Source organism: Parasteatoda tepidariorum, chromosome 3 (assembly GCF_043381705.1).
Source record: "Parasteatoda tepidariorum isolate YZ-2023 chromosome 3, CAS_Ptep_4.0, whole genome shotgun sequence".
NCBI lineage: Eukaryota > Metazoa > Arthropoda > Arachnida > Araneae > Theridiidae > Parasteatoda > Parasteatoda tepidariorum.
Genome location: NC_092206.1, coordinates 89,673,389 through 89,694,773, shown reverse-complemented (window position 1 = coordinate 89,694,773; position 21,385 = coordinate 89,673,389). Strand labels below are relative to the sequence as shown.

The 21,385-nt window shown below is 28.4% G+C and overlaps 1 protein-coding gene across 2 annotated transcripts in view; it reads left to right on the top strand.

Moving 5' to 3' along the window:
• Positions 1 to 15,491, top strand: part of LOC107450756 (DAZ-associated protein 2) — a 19,874-nt gene extending 4,383 nt beyond the window's left edge. Inside the window, exons 2-5 of one of the 2 annotated variants that reach the window (XM_016066646.2) lie at positions 921 to 1,085; positions 3,715 to 3,767; positions 10,758 to 10,913; positions 15,041 to 15,491. In XM_016066646.2, the coding sequence (XP_015922132.1) occupies positions 921 to 1,085; positions 3,715 to 3,767; positions 10,758 to 10,913; positions 15,041 to 15,169 (503 nt within the window). In that variant the 3' untranslated portion in view covers positions 15,170 to 15,491. The remainder of the gene's footprint in view (positions 1 to 920; positions 1,086 to 3,714; positions 3,768 to 10,757; positions 10,914 to 15,040) is intronic. The other variant, XM_016066647.2, reaches the window with a different exon arrangement.
• Positions 15,492 to 21,385: the final 5,894 nt, after the last annotated feature.

Below are 21,385 nucleotides of genomic sequence, written 5' to 3'. Positions count from 1 at the left end.
GAGAACAATTACCTCCTTATGATTGATTTAAATTTGTTTCAAGTATTTTGTAATAATATTTAATCAGCAATTTAGATAATTTGGTTTTTGCCGGTTTTTACCAGTTTTTGCCGGTTTTTACCAGGTATTTGCCACTGTCCTGGCAAAAACCCCTTTTTGCCGGCAAAAACTCCAACCCTGGCTTGAGGTTATCTTAAAAAGAAATTACCCTAATATGCCAAAAATAGGGCTTAAATTCTCTATTTCATTTAGTCTTTAAATTTCAATCCTGCATTTGTTTACTATGCAAACAAATGCAGGATTGAAATTTAAAGACTAAATAAAAATGGTTGCATTGCATGGTCGCTATGCATTCAAAGCTTGTATTATAATGAAAAATTGTTTTTGGTAGTTAGAGCTTTTTAAATATTGTTATAATATAGTTTTAATATTAATTTAATTTTGATTAAACATTCATAAAGTTTTTTTCATCATAAATCAAAGTTCTTACAGTATATTTGAATAAAAAACAAAATCGATTATTTTTGTAATTTTTAAAAGAAAATCACAAACCCTGCTTATAGGGGATATTTCTGTATCCTGATCTGTCGTGCCAACTACAATCACCAAGGTGCCAAGTAGATTTTAAACTTGCTCATTTTTTTAAAAAAAACATGTAGATGTTTGCCCAGGGGTGTCTAAGCATTACCTTTTGAGTAGGTCCCTTTCTGTGATGTTATTTTTAAAAGTTTCTTGCAAACTGTTGCCTGGAAGTTGCCAAGACTTGGTGATTATTCGGTCACATATCACGCTACGGAAATCTCCCTGTACCTATATTGGGTGTCTTTTACCGCAGAATTGATATTATAAATAAGATGACATTGCGAGCTGTATTTATTATGCTTCATTAATCTGTACATCATTTTTGTTCTCTTCTTCAGAATATCCAGTAGTAGGGGGTTCAGCCCCTACTGCCCCAGCCTACATTAGTGTTCCCAGTGCAGGCACTCATCAAGTGACCATGACCAGTCCATATCCTGGTTATCCTCCTCCAGCATATTCTTCTCCCGCTTATCTGCCTTCATCAGCACCAACATATTTGCCAGGTATTTCTTTTTCTTTCTTTTCAACTCACAACTTATAGTGTGAGTCACTTCATTTGTAGGATAAAATGGCATGTATAGCAGACAAAGACAATGCAATTTGAAAGAAGTTGCATCAACAGATATACTGTTAAAAGGATGAAAACAATTAAAAATAGTAGTTAAAAATATAATGATTTATTAAAATATTTTTTTAAATAATAATTACAATAGTAATTGTGTTTTATCTTAACTCAGGGCTGATTGTGGTCCGGAAACACCGGATTTTCGCTAACACTGATCCGGAAGTTTCCGGAGATCGAAGGTTCATACGTTTAAAAAAATCATTAATCGCAGAAGATTCCAGAAATCAAATTTTCAAAGGTGGAACTTAAATACACAGTTTATTTTATTTGTTTGTAAGGGAGAGTCAGAGAGATACTTTATAAGCTTATATTCATGATTAATATTCATTTTTCAGTAAATAGTTGTTATAATCATAAACTCAAAGAAGGAAGACATATTTGTAAATTCTCCAGGTCATCATAGGTATTTGTAAATGGTATAGGTATGTGTAAAATTTTAAATATATTTTAAGTAAACTAAGAAATATTGAGAAAAGGGAAAAAAATCTTGTTTGAATTTTTTTCTAATTTTTCAATTTAAACTGTTTTTTTTCTTCTTTTTTTGTTTAACTCAAGAAATTTTCCGGAATTTTTACTTGGGCTTACAATCACCCCTGTTAACTATTAACTTGAAATATTATTTTATGTTTACCTCATCAGTTGACACAACATCTGTCAAGTTTTATAATTTCTGTTTATGACATTTTATCCACTTTTCTCTACACTTTCTCACTATTCATGATATCAAATGTTGTTCTTATTCGATCATTCGATAAACATAATTACTATTGTAATTATTTTTAATAATAATTACAATAGTAATTATATTTTATCTTAACTATTAACTTGAAATATTATTTTATGTTTATCTCATCAGTTGACACAACATTTGTCAAGTTTTATTTCTGTTTATGACATTTTATCCACTTTTCTCTACACTTTCTCACACTAAATTTGACTATTCATGTTATCAAATGTTGCTTTTATTCAATCACTCTTGTTTTTTTTTCCAGTGAATAATAATACCTAAATAACAATTTGATGCATTTTTTTCTCTTTTGTATTCATTTCCATAAATTACATTGGTCAAAGTATTTTATGTAAGGTTTGGAGCTGTCCTAAATCCCAATTCAGCAAAAAATAGACTTTTTTCTTAGAACTATTATTCATTATATCAAATTTTAGTTTAATAAAGAGTGAGTGTATTTGATATTTTACTAGAATTATGACTCGATATTGATTTTAATTCTCTGTCCATGAAACTTTTTGATAAAATTGTGAAATTCTATGTGTGTTCATTACTTGCTTATGAAAATGTTATATTTTATAAAGAAATAATTTAAGATTCTAAAAATCCTTTTTATCATGATTTCTTAAATTTATTGCAAGACATATTTCTAATTGTTTTTTTTATTTTATATAATATTGAATTTATAAAATATTAGATAATGTTATTAACCGTAAATTATAATAATTATGAATATTAATTTAATAATCAGGGATGAGATTTTTCCGCTTTTTAGCGTATTTCAGCTTTTTTAACTTTTATCTGTTGNTTGCGTAAAATTTAATATCGTGGAAATTCAGCTTTTTTGTCTTTTGGCTAATCTCATCCCTGAATAATCTAAAATTTGATTTTATCTATACATTTCTATTGTAATTTATATTTCTAATTAACTTTTCATAACAAAATTGAAGTTGTCTATGTTAAAAGAAGGTGTGTAACATTTCTGCAAAGATAAGTTTTTTGTTGGTTTTGGAATCTGTACACATTTTGTGTTGTGCACATATATCACGGCTACATCTTGAGTTACTCATCCCCCAACTCTTACAGCTTATCCAGCTGTATCCATTGTCAGCAAAACACTTTTGAACTATGTTGTTGTTTATTCAATATTGCGGAAATGGACGAAGACTCAAACTCAGCAAAATCTCAATGAATGAGACTGATAACCATAGCTGAATTCTTGGCTGATAACCATGTACTCATGATTTGTCATCAACTTTTACAATGTGTCAAATTATTTGTTTGGGGATTAAAATTATTGCTTTGAATATAAAAGGATAATTTTTACTTCATTACTCATTTTTTTTTATCAATGTTAAATGAGAATATGCGCTGAATTTCAAGAATTCACAGTTCTAACAGCTGTTCCCATTTCTTGATATCAAATACTGAGTAAATTTCTAGACTACCTAAAGAGGAGAGTTTAACAATTTGTAAGCAATTAAAACAATCTTTCCATAATTGACACAGCTTTTTTTTTCTTTTTTTTTTCGAAAGTGCAGATTTGTAATATACCTCCCTTTTAACATTGATCGCTTCAATTACTGAATTAGTAATCGGTCACTTTAAGGTTTGTAAAACTTCTTATCTATAAAACTATTAAGTGTTTTCTTTTAAAAAAAAAATCTTTTTTTTAAAATAGTATTGTTTTAAACTGTAAATTTTTATTAATTTACTGTATACTAATGATTCATGAATTTATAAATCTATATTCATAATATGTTTCATATTTAATTTTTAGCTACATATGCAGCTGCTCCTTTACAACCTCATCTTCCATATGGCACAGTCAGTGTATGTTTATTATATTTCATATAGTATAGATGAATTCTTTTTTATATTAATAAAAGACATTACATTTATGTATTTGAAATTCATCATTTAAATACTTAATGTTAATGTAACAAATATCTTTTAGTATTGTATTCTCTGTGTGCGTAAAATCGTGAAAATTTTTATTTACAAAATTTAAAGCATGTTTTGAGAAGTAAATTCTTCATTTTCAGTGAATGGTTATTATATGAATGACCATTGTTCATTTCATAATAAAACATCTTGTGATTTTTTTATTGCTATTAAATTTTTAACACGTCCCACAATTTGGCGCAAAAATTTTTTTCTGGGTAAATACAGCAAACTAAAAAATTTCTATTACTCTCTAAAAATACATTAATAAATTATTTAAATATTATTGAAGTAAAAATTGAAAAAAGGAAGTGTTTAAAGTCAGGCATTTAAAAAATTTTAATTTGTAGTAATTTTTTTTCCTCCCTTTTACCTGTATGAATTTGAATGTAGTGTGAAATCATGCCAACACATTCAATTCGAATTATTTAAGTTTTTTTTTTTTGTATTTTGACCCAGTTGAAAATCTATTCTTCTATCTCATTTAATTAAATACCAAACTGCTTGAATAAAAAATTTTATAATTAATAGTTACATACTATTTTTGATGATTATTGAGTTATATTCATAGTACAATGGTTTCATTTGGTAATAATTTAATCTTCGATTGACTATTTTATCAGAAAGTATAATTACTTAGATTACCATGAACCTATGAATGAGCAAAACATTGTAAATTTAAAAGAATTTAACAAATTGCAACCAGTTTTAGTCTATGCCTTAATTATTTATTCATTGAATTCTTTGGTGTATATTTAGAGTTATAACACCAGAATGGTGCTGGAAATTTCAGAATAAAAGGTACGAGAGAACAATCTAGATACAATAATTTAAAAAAAATTTTTTTGTATGTTTTTAAAAAATTTATAAGTTAAAGGTTGGCACATCATAAGAGTAACTTAAGTTTTTAATTAACATTTAGTACAGATTTCATTAATATTTAATTAACATTAGAATTTAATGAACATTTTATTTAGATTTCTCTTCAATAGAATATTTTCTATTGGCACCACAACTGCCTTCCATAGTACAGTACAGAACCCGTTATCCGGAAATCAGAAAACCAAAAAACCGGAACGAAATTCGATAAATTTTCCCTCAATTTTAAAAAATAATTTTTTTTTTCCTCATAAGATTTTAGGATTTTTCTTTCTTTTTTGAAAGATGTTTACCTTACCATCATTTTGTAAATAATAATTAGTGTATTACTTCATCGTTTTTTTTTCTTTTTAAGATTATTTCCAAAAAATTTTTTTTAGTTGGGTTTAACAATAAAAAAAACGATTTTTTGTAGCGATTCAGAAAACCGGAAAAATCAGTTATCCGGAATAGCGATGGTCCCGATCGTTCCGGATAATCGGTTCCCTACTCCTGCAAATTTAATGCTTGGAAAAATACATTATTTACAAACAGTGTTTTTATAGGCCTGGGAACGATATTAATTTTTAAAAAAATAATGAAAAATCAATATTTTTTTTTTCTTTTTAAAACCTGGTAAAATTTATTTAGGAAATCTGGAATATGACCAGTATTTGATAGCAGTAACAGTAAACAGCTATTAAGACTCAGTTTAAGTGATCTACGTTTTTTATAATTGTTACTTATGTATTCTGTTGATTATTTTATTTTGTGATATTTTCATGTAGTGGTATTTAGTTCCTCACCAAATCTCATCTTAGAAATGTTTTGATGTAGTTTTTCTAATGAAAGATTATTATGCATAACTGAAATATAATCTGGAATGTCATTGAAACCGTAAAACTTTGTTTCTAAAAATAAAGTGGAAACACAATAAATGATATTACTTGAATGTTCATTTAGTAACAAATACTCTTCATAAATTTGAAAATAAATGTATTCAAATATTATTTTTTTTACATGTTTACTCATTTTATTACTTCTAATCATTAATATTTTTTCTGAACATCACTTAATAAGGTTATAAACTTCATAACAAGTTATTTAATTAGTAAAATTATGCATTAATAAGTGTTTATTGATATAAATTATTGAATAATGTGCTGTAAATTCTCTAGGTATTTGTATGACATTTCGCTTTATAATGTTTATCCTTTTTAGTGACTCAAAGCTGAAATTTTATTTATTGTAGCAAATTATTCAATTTAGGAATTGCATAGAGTAACAGGTGATCAACATTACTATTAAGATACTACAATCATTTTTCTAGCTTGAAAATATTTGATTTGCCAATCTTTAACGATTGAAAGCTTAAGTATTGCATTGAACAAATCAGGAAAGACTACAAAAACAATTTATTTGTTTATATCGTACATCCTGGTTGACATAGAATACGAGTGCTGTCTTCTGGATTTTAATAACACATTTGTTGACAAATATAGCAGAATATGTCCAACTACACATGCGTTAACTGTGAACAAGTTTAATATTCCTGTTTGGCCTTGTGTTTCTGACTGAATTTCAACAAAAATATGACCTTTGACGATTTCTGAACTGGTTTTCATTTTATCATTAAGTCATTTTCACAGGACTTGTAACAAGATGTGACCTTTGCTTTCTGCAAGATGATTGAGTAAAAAAAAAAACCTGGCTTTTAACTTCAACTTAATCTGCGAAACATCAATGCTCCTCAAAAAATTTGATTATAAATATTTATAAGTATAACTATTTAATTTAGGTACTTAAAAATATGAGTTAATTTCTTCCTGTACTACAAAACAGATCATCTTTTGATCATTGAAAGAAGTATAAACAAAACACGTTACGGATTTTGATAAGTCACTCCAGTTGGTCAATAGTTTTGCTTTCTTCGTTTGATTAAACGTTACCCACTAACTCTTATCCAATTATTTGATTTCTCTGACCATTTAGCTATTCAGATTTAAAGTCAGTTATCTAATTAGAACCTTTTATTCTGTGGTAATATCTTGTATTTCATCTAATTATTCATAACATAAGATTTTAATATTAATAAAAAAATATTAATCTAAATATAGTAGCAATTAATTGCTTTTGCCTTTAAATTACAAATTTTTTCTAACTTCTGTTAGTTTTAATAATGTTCTCTGTTAGTTTTGCTAGTGTTCTCTGTTTGCTTTGTAATGTTAGACTTTTTTCTGAATTTCTCTAACCGCTTAATGAATTAAAGTTTTAATTAATTTGTTAGCTACTTAACATACTATATTCTAGATTAATATCTTGTAATACATGTAATTATTATTATCACATTGATAAAAAAATGGCAATAACAATTATTCAGTTTTGTCATTATAGTATGTTATTTTGTACACATTTAATATCTAAATATGATTTTTCAGTTACTGGAGTATGATATTTTGTAATTATTAATAAAGTAACTTCAATTATTAATGTATAATTTTTAAAAATGACTATTTTTATTTTTAATATAACTTTTATAAATTATAAAAAATCACGAAAAAACTACCTAATTATTAAAATAGTATAGTAACAGCTGGTCAATATGGTATAAATTTTATTTTTAATGTCCACCTGTGCACCCCAATTTAAGCTAAAGTATTCATAATTGAATTTTTATTCTTTTGTTGATTTGAATTACTTTCTTATTAATGATATCTTAAAGTAATTTTATTAGTATTCTACGAATATTTGCTTAAGAAACGGTTCAATATTGCGGATACATTCTTTTTTTTTTTGTTTTCTGAAGCTGTTTCAAAAAGCTGAAGTTGTGTTAGATTTATAATGCTGAACTCCATGGCAAAATCACGGCGAAATTGTCACAGATATTTTTTACTAACAGTTGGGCTGAAAAGTTCGTAGGCTAGCATAGAAAAAAAATTTTTTTTGATGAAATTTCATTTTATTATTCAATATAGTTTCCTTCAAGGGCAATACTACGATTATAGCGGTCATATAATTTTTCGATACCATTTTTATAGTACGATTTGTCTTTAGCCTCAAAATAGGCCTTAGTTTCGGTGATTACTTCTTCCTCGGCGCTGAATTTCTTTCCAGCGAGCATTCAAATGGGGCCGTTTTTCTGCAATTTCGCAGTTCAAGTGCTCCAATAACGCTATGTAATAGTCGCTGTTGATGGTTTTTCCCTTTTCAAGATAGTCAATAAATGTTATACCATGAGCATCCCAAAATACGGATGCCATAACTTTGCCAGCTGACTGTTTCGTCTTTCCACGCTTTGGAGTTGGTTCTTCTCGTGGAGTTCACTCGGCTGATGGTCGATTGGACACCGGTGTGAAATTATGGAGCCGTGTTTCACCCATTGTCACATATCGGCACATAAATTCGGGTTTATTGCGATTAAACAGCTTCAAACACAGCTTAGAATCATCAATACGTTGCTGTTTTTGGTCAATTGTGAGCTCGTGCGGCACCCTCTTCGCCTAGAGCTTTTGCGTACCCAAATATTCATTCACGATATGTCCAACACGTTCCTTTGATATCTTTAGAGTCTCAGATATTTTGATCAACTTCACTTAATGGTAATCTAAAGCAATTTTGTGGACTTCTTTGATGTTTTCGTCAGTAACATCCTCTTTGGGGTGCCCACTGTGTGCATCGTTTTCAGTGCTCATTTCGCCTCGTTTAAACTTAGCAAACCACTTCTCAATGGTTGATTTTCCTGGTACAGAGTCCGAATAATGTTTCTCAAGCCAAGCGTTGGCTTCAAGAGTATTTTTTTCGCTGAAAAGCAATACTTTATAAACACACGGAATTACTTTTTATCCACTGTTTTTAAACTAACAAAAGTTGCTTAACTAAAAATACTATATCTCACAAACTAATAGTCCGACAGCTGTCAAATTTATACACGTGTCTTTCGAAGGTTAGAACTAACTAAAAATCATATGTACTTAATAATAGTACCCCCATCTATGTGTCAGCCTACGAACTTTTCAGCCCAACTGTTACAACAACCTAAATCTTGAAACGAAACACGCATTTGAGTAACCCCTTTTTGAAGAGTTCAATTCTCGTGATTTCGTCATAGATCTTTTTTCAGCAATTACTACTGATTTCATGATTTTGAATTTTTTTTTTATTGTTATGATTATTTACCAAATGTGAGGAAGGAAATAATTAGTGCATCCCCCCCCCCAACAAAATGCGAGAATATCACCCAAAATATTAGAATAAAAAATTATTACACGTTGAATTAAAAAAAATATATAAATTTTTTTTTTTGTAAACGCAGAGCTTTTGTTAATTTAAATTAGTAACATATATGTTTGTTATTATTAAAAGTATCTTGCAGAAAGATATTAGTGCTAGAGAGTTTTTTTGCAGATAGCTGGAAAAAGTTCTGCCATGCCAATTCTGGATGCTGACTAATGTTTTTTTATTTTTTTACTTCCAATGAGCTGCACAATCGGTCTTGCCGATGAGCAGACCTAGTGCGTTCTCCAGAGGTGGTATCCACTCTTTCAGGACCACCACAATGGGTGAGATACCATTGGTCATGTTAATTTGGACGTCTAGTTTCTGCCACATTAGATGGCAGCACGGAGACTCTATTTGTATGCTAAAGTGTACTAGGAATTTAGTTTTGCCGGAAATGCCAAGAGCCAATGATGCACTCCAGGGATCTTTTACATGCCGCATAATCATACGACATGGCCGCTGAGGATTTTCTGCATCCCGAAAATCCGGTGTCTGGGCCGGGGATCGAACCCGCAGACTTGGGCTCAGAAGGCTGACTAATGTTATTATGATAAAAAGCTGTTGATCCTAACTAGAAGTGAATTTGTATCAGTGTATCTGATACTCAGTACTTAAAAGTATCAAATACTTTAAATGAATACATCATGAACTGAACATGTTCAATTAGTATCATTCATTGTTTTTTTTTCTTTAAAATATTAACTTTAATGAATTCTCTACAATTTATTGGAAAGAAAGTTATATATTCAGCTCTAGATGGCTGAAACTATTTTTTAAAAGTTTGTTGCTGGATTAATTTAAATGATTACACTCATCTGTTCCACCCAGTATTATTTGGTAATATGTTATACTAATCTGAAGCTAGGCTCATTTGTGTTCATTTATTCAAGACCAATGAAGCAAAACTTTGATTTCTGAAGCTGTTACAATCTTTTAGCCTCGGGCAATTGTTTGATTACTTTATTGAATTACAAATTACGTTACTTGGATTGATTAAATTTTCATGTTACATAAAATTGATTGCTCTCATATTTTTTTAAGTTCATTCTGCTTACGCAAAATTTGATATGTTATATTTTCTTTGATAGTTTTAAACAGAATTTAATGTGTATAAAAATATATATTATATCTGTTACCGTGAAAGACCAAAATCAAGACTTTCGCATAGTCGAATAGGTGAATGTCACAAATAATTAATTATTATTTAAATGTACCCTCTTTATTATCGCTTAAAAATAATCCCTTTCCAAAGTGTGTTGTATGTGTCAAAGTTTCATAGAAATTTAGTTTATGCAGTTCCATTAAAATGATTTTATGGTTTAATTTTTTATACTTTATTATTTTGGGTATTATCTATGATACAATAAATCTTATCTATGATAATTTAAATCTTATTATTGCCTCATTAATTAATGCATAAGTCTGGCAGGATTGCATGTTTTTAAAAATATTCAAAGATATATTTGATATTGATAGAAATATATTGATTATATTTGAAATTGTATTAATGAGAAATGATAATATTTGTCATGTTGCTTAAAATATGAAAAGATATGTGAAACCTATATTTTTAATGTAATTAACTGACCTCTTAAATTCTATTAGTACTTCAATATCAATAAAAAAATTTTTTTTAATTGTAACTGATTGTATTTATCTTTTTTTATTCCGAAACTTTTAATTACCTGTCATATCTTTTAAATACTTAAATGTGTATTTATTGTAATGATTATTTTTTTTTAGGTTGCTCCAAATATCACAGCATTTGGTGTGCAGCCTACATATTTACCACAATTAACTCAAGTCTATTCACCGAGACCAGGCACTGTTTATGTCCCTGCTGCTGCAGCTTATGACGCTAGCGCACGCTTTGATGGGCACAGCATGCCTGTTGTACCCGTAAGTAGGCTCTTGTTTAATCTTTCATTTCTTCCTGTTCTAACGTGTATATTTCTGATATGAGTCTTCTTTAATCCTTATTTTTTTTAATGGGTTGAGTATTTTGAAAAAAATAAAGCTTGTGGTGTGAGAAAACTTTCGTACCTCGAATTTAAAAGTAAATGACTACTTAGTTTTAATTAAATTCTCTCAAACTCACATATTTGATTTTGAAAAATTTATACAGTAACTTCCAGTTTGTAAGTTCACTGCTTTGTAGAATCAGCTGTTTATTGTAAGGAACAGAATTACAATGAAATCTACTTGATCATCCATCTAAAAGTGTTTAAAAAATAAGGGAATTATGGCGTTTTGGTCAGAGGGGCAATGTGGCTGTTTTGCACCTGTTTTCTAAGAAATTGTCTCTTTTTAAGTGTTATTTAATAATAGCTGGAAACTCTACTGGATTTTGCCAGTTTCTCCACTGGTTTCATAAAAATTCCCTATCCAAAGAAATTTTTTTTACAGATTATTGCCTACTTGAATATTTAAATAAGAATAGTAATACATAAGGAAGTGAGCCTCATTTATAAAATTCAGTTTCAATCATGTTCATTTAATGTTAATCATAACTGCAAAATATTAGTACATTATGCAACAATTATCTTGAAATTTATATTATTTGGTAAAATCTATTGGATTTTTTGCTATTCATGTTGGCAGCTATGCAAGTTCACCCAAACAATAATTATTTTTATAACTGTCTGTTTTGGGGTCTTGGGTGTCAGTAACAGTCCATTTGAAATCGTTCTAATTTAAATGATTCGTGGTCTTAGTGAAATATAATAAGAATAATTTTGATTTGGTAATGTTTCAGGGTTTGTAGTTGTCCTGATATTTTGTTTGTTTGTTTGTTCAGAACATAACATTTAGTCGTACACATGATTTTGAAATAATTTTGATTTTTTTTTCAATATTTCTTTATCTAGAAAAGAAATAAAGACTTGTCATTGTTGAAACTAGCAAGTTTTTATTTAAAAAAGTGATTCAAATGAAAAAGAGCGTGGAAAAAAAACCCCCTCTTTTTTTTATATCATTAACTATTTTGTATCTAAAATGATTTGTGATTATTGAAGTTGTTTAAAGGAGCTCAACTTAGTGTGTTATTTTGAATTCTTTCGCATGCATTTTCTTGTAATGTTTGGTTTTATTTTTGTTTTCTTAGAAAAAAAAGGCTAGAGTGCTCCTCTTCTTAAGTGCCAAAAGTATTTTTTTCTCAGTACTTTAATTTTGCATAATTTTTTTTAAAAATGAAAGTTTTTTATTTTGAACAAACACTTTTCACTTAAAGTTTTTATCTGATACTATAAACTGATTAAGTCATATTACATTCTATTTTCAGACAATCCTTTTAACACTTAATGTTATTTTATTTTAATAACTTGTGAAAATAGACCCCAAATAGAAATTTGGGGGTGTTTTGCAAAATTTTGATTGTGTAAGTTTTAACACGCTTTAAAACTTTGTTGTTTGAAATGCACATATTATTTCTTTTTATTTTGTTTAAAATGATAAACCTTCATAATTCTTAAAATCGCTTACATACAATAGTTCAAAATTAAATACTGTCCTCTGATTATTTATTGTTCGGATTTAAAATCTTGTTTCAGTCTTTTGATCATCTTATATAAAAAGAAACGCATTTTTTTCTGTCAGAATTTTTTCCTAATATATCTGATTGCTAATCCAGGGTGCGTAGCGTTTGTAAAAAGTACTTAAAGGTGCATTTTTTGGGGATTTCGTTTTTAAAAGCTTTTAAAGGTGCTTTTTTCAGCTGGCGTNTTACAGATTTATGCTTTTTGTAATTTAGATAAAATTTTTAGCCCAAAATTTTACAATACCAAAATTATTTTTGAGTATATAGGGAAAAATATATAGAAATAAGTCATAAATGATATTTATTTGTAGTGACAATTTTTGAAAATATTTTCTTCCTTTACCATATTTTTGTGTTGATTTTTTAAATATAATTTTTTATTTGCACTAATTATGTCTAAATTTTCACAAGATAGGTACCTCTTAAAAAAACCCAGACAGATCAATGATTTTGCTCTTTCATAAACGACACACCTTTCCAAGAAAACAAATATTATTATCATTTCAAAAAAAGACTTTCTGATATTTTTCACTAGAGTTACATTATTTTTAATTTAACTTTTGTAACTTAGTGATAATAGTGCTTGAAAAGTTTTTAAAAAGTGCTTATTTTTGATTCAAAGATTTGGCTACGCACCCTATAATCGAAAAATGATGTCAACAATAAATTTATCAACATTACTGAGTAATAAATATAAAAATTTTACCTTTCCCATCAGATAGCAGTGAAAACATTGTTTTTCATTTCTTATTCATTTCATTTCATTCATTGCCAAGTTGAAAGTACTTATACTTATAAATGTCCATTTATTTTAAGCAATAAATAAATTTTTTATGTTGATGATTTTATTTGTAGATTATTTTGTATTACGTTTTCTTATATGTTTATTTTTATATACATTTATTCTTTAGTATGTAGATTATATACGATTAAGTTTTGAAGTTATTTGTTTTCGCTATTTTTGCATAAAAATAACTATAGTTATCAGTTTTCTTTTGAACTTATTTTAATTGATCTTAATACTGAAAAATCGGTTTCTTAAGACAAGAGAATTCATGAATTTCTCGCTGTTTGTATCGCATGCATTAGTGTTAAATCACACTTTTAAAATCATTTCTGATTAACTTGTTCCTACCTTAATTTTTTATTTAAAAATGTCAAATGTTTGTGTTTCTTTATTTTATTTGCGAAAAATGTTTTGAAGAGTTAAAAAGAGATTAGCCGCTAGGACTGGGCTATGTTAAGACTTTGGCATCGCTATGTATTGTTTCGGTACATTAATGTTTTATATTCGGTACTGCTTAAATTTGAATTCCTGCTCTTTTTGATTGACTGTTCGATTAACGCAATTATATTCTTGAAATAAACTCAATCTGAGTTACTCCTCTCTCCATCTTACATTTAGTTCATTACTATCACTATTTAAATAAAAAAAGTAAGAGGACTCCTGAAATAGAAGTAAAATATTACCCTTTTTTTCCTGACCTTAAAACTTCCCCTTCTAAATCAATTTAGTCTTTCTTCCTCTTCCAGTGGTTTTTTGAACGTGTGATTTCTGTCTCGCTGTTCTTCTTACTCGAGCATTGTTCCTTGAAATTCGTAGTCTTGCAAATCGGTTGCTAATGTAAAATCCCTGTGGCAAAATTGTAGCGACACGGCTACATTGTCGCAGAACGTTACCGATTTCTTGCAGAAAGATTTTTCTTTTGGGAAGTAAAAGTTTTTTTTTCTGCAGACATTTTCGAAAGATTTTATTTTTTCTTCAGAATTATATTCAAAAGATGCCTTTCTATCGCATCCGAGTGGAAAAAAATGCTTTTTCTATTCTCATTTGAGAACAATGAAAAGTACAGATTAAAGAAGTAAAAGATTTGGTTTTCTCTTCAGCAGAAATTTTTGTTCTAATTCTTTTACTATTGATTTCCACATAGTTTTAAAATCCAATATTTTTAATATTAAATTATTTTATTATCTCAAAGCTAAAACACACATTTAATAACCCTTTTTTGACGAGTCCCATTTACGTGATTTCGTCGTCGATCTTTTTTTTTCTGTAGTTACTGCTATGAATTTCACGATTTTTTAATTATTTTTTTTTAATGAGATGATGATTTACAAAATGTGAAAAAGGAAATAATTAGTGTGATTTCCTCCTACAAAATGCGAGAATATAGCCCATAATATTAGAATTAAAGAAGAATATATTAAACATTTTATTAAAAAAATATTTCATTTGATAGAACAGTTTTTCATTTGATTTTCTATTCTATTGAAGTTGATGCTTTTGTTACTTTAATTTAGTAACATGTATATTTGTTATTTTTAAAAGAATCTTGCAGAAAGATATTAGAGAAGTATGCAGAAAGCCTGAAAATATTTTGCCTCAGGGTGTAAAATGACAGATAAAGGGGGAAAAAAGCACTTTCTTAGAACTTTGCTATGATTGAGTATAAAAAACCCTTTTGTCTGATTAATACTGTTATAATTTCAGCCTCCACCTCCAGGGGTGGCGCCAAATGCTGCTCAACTGGCAATGATGCAAGGGAATCCGGTGGTGCTAAGCCAACAGAAAAACAGCTTTTTGACCGGTGGAAGTGGTGCAGGTTACACCTTCTGGTAGAGGACCAAAAAGGAGCAGGGCTCACCTCTTTTCTAGCCAAGCTGCAATGATTGGGCACTGTTGTTGATGACATCTTATATGCAATGCATTTTTTTAAAACAACCTTTTTTCTTAATACTGAAAAAAATTCTAGAGTCTAATTTATCTTTTTTTTCCCCATTTTTCATTGTAAATTATTGAAGCCTGATTGCATATATATTATATATTCTATAGAAGCTTAAATTATATACATGTATTATGGAAAAATGTGTATATATATTTGAGCTGTTTTGTTTATTTTGTAAACTAAGGATGTAGTTGAAAATAAATGTAAAAAGTAGAATTTTTGTTTTGTTTTTCTCAAGGCGCCAAAAATCTCAATTTTTACATACTCAAAATGCATGCTCGAACATCTTTTTCCGAATATCCGGATGCCGATTATCCGGACTGATCGGAGGCCGATCCGGATAATTGGCCAAATTAAAAAAATGACTATAGGAATGTTTTTAAGTAGCTATACCCTTCACACTTCTTCCAGGCTAATGATTGGGAATTGTAGTAGTACCTATTAAATCATATTACAAGTGGGGTGATCATATTGCAAACTTTGTTAGAAACCTGTTCCCTTATTTCGCACTATTTACCACCCAAATTGAATCTCGGTAGAATGAACGCGAGGTTCTTCTTTTCAAGGGACAAAAGCTATATTTCGACCTTTTTAAGATATTCGTGATTTAAAGAAGTATTTACAAAAATTAAAAATAGGCGAAGATGGGAAAAACACATGATCCGGATAATATTACAATTGAGTATTTCAGCTTTCGAATAATCGACGCTCTACCGTACTTATTAATGAAACTGTATGGGTGTTCATTTGATTTGTCTCTCAGGAAAAAATGACGCAGACAACACTTAAATACAGTCTACTCTCCTTAGTGCGACTCTTCCATTATATCGACGGATAGATTTAATTTCGTTTGCGAGCCCTAACTGTACTCTTCATTCCAATAGAGTGACCAAAATTTAGTTTGAAAATTACTTCAAAAAAATTTTTTTTGAGATGATTCCATCAACAGATTCATTTGATTAAATAAAACATTTAAAAGAAGTTATAAAAATCATACCCTACATTAAATGTGAACATTTTGAGTTTTTTATGGATGAAGGAATAATGACAAGATTCTTGTCTAAGGTGATCGAGATCTGTGGTAAAAAAAGGAATGGGAAATATGGATTACTTCACATTGATCATTAAAAGAGAATGATTTAGCATCATGGGCACTCAGTGCAGTATGCGTTCGTTGAAGTTAAAATTATCATAGTACGGCTTTTCTGTATTAAAAATGTTAAGAAATCTAGCAAACTTACAAATTTTTGAAATGTTGAATTTCTCACCATTTTAATGTTTACAGCATTTCCTTCATAATTTCCAAAAATATAGTTGTTAACTTGTAACGCAAACATTGTTTAAACTTCCGTTAACCTGTAACACTGACATTTTTATGAGAGTGGGACTTCAATTCAAGCAGTTAGTGCAGATCTATTCTCATAGTGCATTCATTAAAATTAGGCAATGGCGTGTATTGAAGGCAGGGCCTATTTTAAATTCAAGGTAAAAAAAGATTCCGTTTTCATTTAATAAAATATTAATAGTTCTTTTCTAAAAAGAGGACACTTCTTTGAAAATCTAGTAAGTTTTACCGAAAAAGTAAAACTTTTATTTAGCGGAATATGTGAAATACTCCTTATAATGACTCATTACCAAAAATACTCAAAAGTAACGCTTTTTGGTGTGAGGGACAGTAAATGGACTTTAATTATTTACATTATCGTTACATTTATAGTTTTCTATTCATAATTTTGAATAGTTAATGAACACCAAATGGACATTTGAAAGTTTTAGTTAATTTCTATGATTAAAAGTATATATATATATTTATAGTACAATAAAGACAAAAAAGAGAGAAAAACGAAGAAAATAAAGTTTTATTATTTGTGCATAAGCTGCAAGTATATGGAACTCATAAAATAAGTTAAAAATATAGGGAAAATATGTAAAAAATATAATAAAGATTAATGAAAAGAGAAGAAAGATTATTAAATAAAATATTATTAAAAAATTTCTTTAAAAAAATATTTTATTTAATAATTTTTCTTTTTTCATTAATCTTCATTATATTGTTTTCACTATATTTTTAACTTATATATATTGATAATATTATGTATATACTATATATATTTTGAGTTGAAAATTTGTTCTCCTGTTAAAGTTGTCGAATGTAATTTTTTTTTTAAATTTAGGAGAAAAATTGAGCGAGCCAAAATCATGAATTCAGATTTTTATTTTAATTATTAAACAGAAAGAAATTTTTTCAAGATAAAAAATATAATTTTCTAATAGTTTATTTAATAAAAATCACTAAAAAGATTAATAATAGAACTATATAATAATAGAAAATTGAGTTGCTTATTAATGCCTAAAAGCTTTAAAAAACACCTAGTTTGATTTCAACTAAGTTTGAAATATCTGAAGGGGATGGCCTGAATTGCACAGAAATGTCTGTTTCAGAGACATCAATTATCGAACTTCCACAAAATTCAAAGAAAGAAAGCAGGATGTACATTTCTAAAGTTCAAATGGCTATTTATCGTCACAAAAAAAAATTATTTTTTAAAATGTATTTGATATTTCCATTCTTATGATAAAAAATAACATTGTTTTCATTTAATAAATATTTTTAGTCGGATTTTTTTGGAGTTTGGCACTATGTTTTACACTTGAAGTCTTTTATTTTTTTCATTCTTTCTTAATTTTAACAGCTTCTGCAAGAAATTATTATTCGACTTTTATTTAAAAAATCATTAGACTTTAAATATTTGTGCCCTCATTAAAATAAGCGTCTAGTCACTAGTGAAAGTTGATTTTATTAACACCCGTCAATTGTAACTGGCAGGTTAATTGTTTACATAATCATGATATTAATATAAATATGTTTTTACAATTTCGAATCGAAGTTTAGTTTTTAATAAATAAATAAATTAGATGATTTTTTTTTCGTTCGTTTGAAATTGAGAATTGTTAAATAAGTATGTTTAAATGAATCGAGATTCGAAGAATTTATATTTTTAAGATCCTCCTTTAAGTGGGAATAACCACATTCTGGTAAGTTATGTTCCTCAATCAGGAAACAGATAAAAAATTTCAACCTCTTCATCTTATTTTCAAATTTTGCGTATAATGGGAATCAAATACCGTTTGCAGCTAAAGTAATATTTTGTAAAAAAAAGTACTTTTTTTATGCAATTTTTGATAGTAAAGTATACATTTTAGAATATATTAAAATGCGTCTTTGTTGAATAATTGCAGTTACTCAACTGGGTGCGTAGACAGAACGGAGTTTATCGACTAAAGTTATATAATTTAAAAAAACAAATTATACTTCAAAATAAAAATTTTTTGGTTCCTTTTTTAAACTTAATAATAAAAATTCTTAATTAATTATTTTACTTATTTTTGCAAGATTTTAAACATGGATGAAGAGTTTTATTATCGGCGGCAGGAAACTTATGATTGATTCGATTTGTTTTAAAAGCATGATAAAACATATAAAATTAGTACTGAAATTGTAAAAACTGATTTGAAATCCATCGTACATGTCAGGTCATTGTTTTGAAACTTAAATTATCACCTTCTCTGCTTAATTAGAATGTGTTCCGAATATTGCATCTGAGTACCGAATATTTCTATTTTTAGTTCATCTACTCTGAGTAAAACGTACTGTTTCAGCTCCTTCTATAAAAATACATTTTAAAAAATTAAAAAAAATAACATCTTTCAGAAAGAAAAAAAATTTGCTCTTAAAAAAAATTGTTCAAGGGAATGCCTCACATAAAATTTCCCTGTTTAGGGACTCTTTTTTTACCAGTATCTTTTTTTCCACTGACCTTTTTTAACGTCTACTGAAATTTTGATCGTTACCCAGAAGACAAGGCAACTCCTAGATCAAGCATTGGGACAATTGATGGAAGGATTGATTTGATGTGAAGGATTTTTTGATGGAACTGATTCGCTTTTGCATTACACAAAGACAAAACTTAAATGATTGTAATATTGTGTAGGAGCTCATAAATCCCTCATCTATTGGGTGGAAGAAAAAAAGCACCAAAAGGAACTACTGGGAAAAAAACTCCTCGGTAGTTATTATATGGATTTTACAGCCTATATAATTCAGACTGCAAAATTTAATGTAATTAAACATTGAAGGACATAAGATATTTTTTTAAAGTATAATTTTTCGAAAAATATGTTTGTCAAGTTCTCTCGTTTCATCAGAAGATTTTTATTGCAGATTTAAAATGGTAGTAAATTTTATGTTTTAACATTAAATTTGTTGCGTATATATGTAAAAAAAGAGAGAGACAAAGCTGATCGCCATCTGCAGCCAGAAACATTAAACATTTGAGCACTAACATCTAAAAGAATTATTAGTTGAGTCGCAACTTCTGAGCCACCCTAGCTAAAAATTAATATACTAGTTTATTTTAATTTCCAATTAAACTTGTCATTTATGTATACATAGATTGAGTTTGATAGTTACTTTTGAATTTTGCATGAATTTAATTCTTCAAAATCAATAAAAGTTATTTTGTAGCCGTAATTGATTTTGTACTCTTATTTAATCGCCATTTTTTTCGTAATTCATATTGTATAATTTTAACTTGCACATCTCCTTTAATAATTTACATTTTATATTGCTATACGTATTAAGAATTACTTTATGATAAGTTCAAAAGTTTAACCAAAATGTTTGTTTCATTTCAATACATTAAAGTACAACAAATGGTAGAAAACATGTCATATGCATTCATGAATAAAATGTGCATTTAGTGCAGTTGTTCCCGTGAATGACCGAAAGCAAGAGAATGTCGACTTTCACCGGTGAATGTCGACAATCACATAGTCGCTTTGGTGAATGTTCGATCTATTTGTTATATTCGATTTGACATTAATTAATTCGTTGATATTTTGGATACATCAGAGAAACATCAGTGTTTCATACTTTGCCGGTAACATATACATTGAAACTGAAATATGTGAATTGTTAAAAAAAAAAAGAAAAAAAACTGCTACCATATTCGTCCCACTCCGTGGCAACGTAGAATGCCGGGTTAGGGACCCTTCTCACGGCATGCGAAATAAATCGCGAATTCGGAGATGTGAACGAGAATCGGATCGGCGAGCTTTTTGTTGTTAAATATGTTCCACTCACAAGTTTCTTATTCGCAAATTCGAATTTGCATTCGTGATATTTTCGCATGCAACGGTCATTTACACAGTTTGGTATGACCAGACATAGGATTAGAACTGATTAAAACAAATATTTTTGAATAAGAGATGCATTAAGTGACGAGTACAAAGAATGAGACATAAAATAATGTTTATTTTTCTAGAAGAGGTTTGATCGAAATCAGTTGTGGTTTTCAGCATGATTGAAGTCCCTCCTTTTCAAATTTAATTCATATTAAGATGCGTTGAAACGTTTGATCGGTCAGTCTTTTATAGTGTGCTTTATATTTTATTGGATAAAGACAATTGAAAAGTTTGCTATGAAATAGAAGTCTGTTCTATAGATAACATGCGACCCAATTTTCTTCACAACTGGTGGCATTGAGGTGGCTTGTCACCGAAAACTTAACCCTAACTAAAAGCATGTTTTTTATGCGTACCGTTAATACGATTAAAGTTAAGCAGCAGCAAATCAATCGAAAACAGCAGTGGATTATGAATGAATGCCGACTCAAAAAATACTAGGAATTATGAATGAATGCGAAACTGAATATTTTAACACATTTTTAAGAGATGGGAGTCTAATTTATAGTTTTCTGTATTAAATGACATTTGAAACATTAGAAATTCTTGTCAGGAAATATTAAAATTTGTGTCATATATTTTGTCATTAAAATTTTTTTATGGTTATCCCATTTATATTTTCTGTCTTTAGTACTTCATAATCCCATGAATATCAAATCTTCCTACTTTTTCCGGAAGTTTTTCTTCTTCTGAAATTTAAAGTAGTGGCAAGCAAAATTTATGCTTTGATAATTTTGCCACTCTTAATTCAAAACTTACAATAATGCATTAAAAACTCGAAAAGATGTTACTCGGCATTTCCTAGAAAATTACTTATTTATAATTGAAAAAATAGCTCCTGACTTAATAGCTGAGTAATGTTCGAC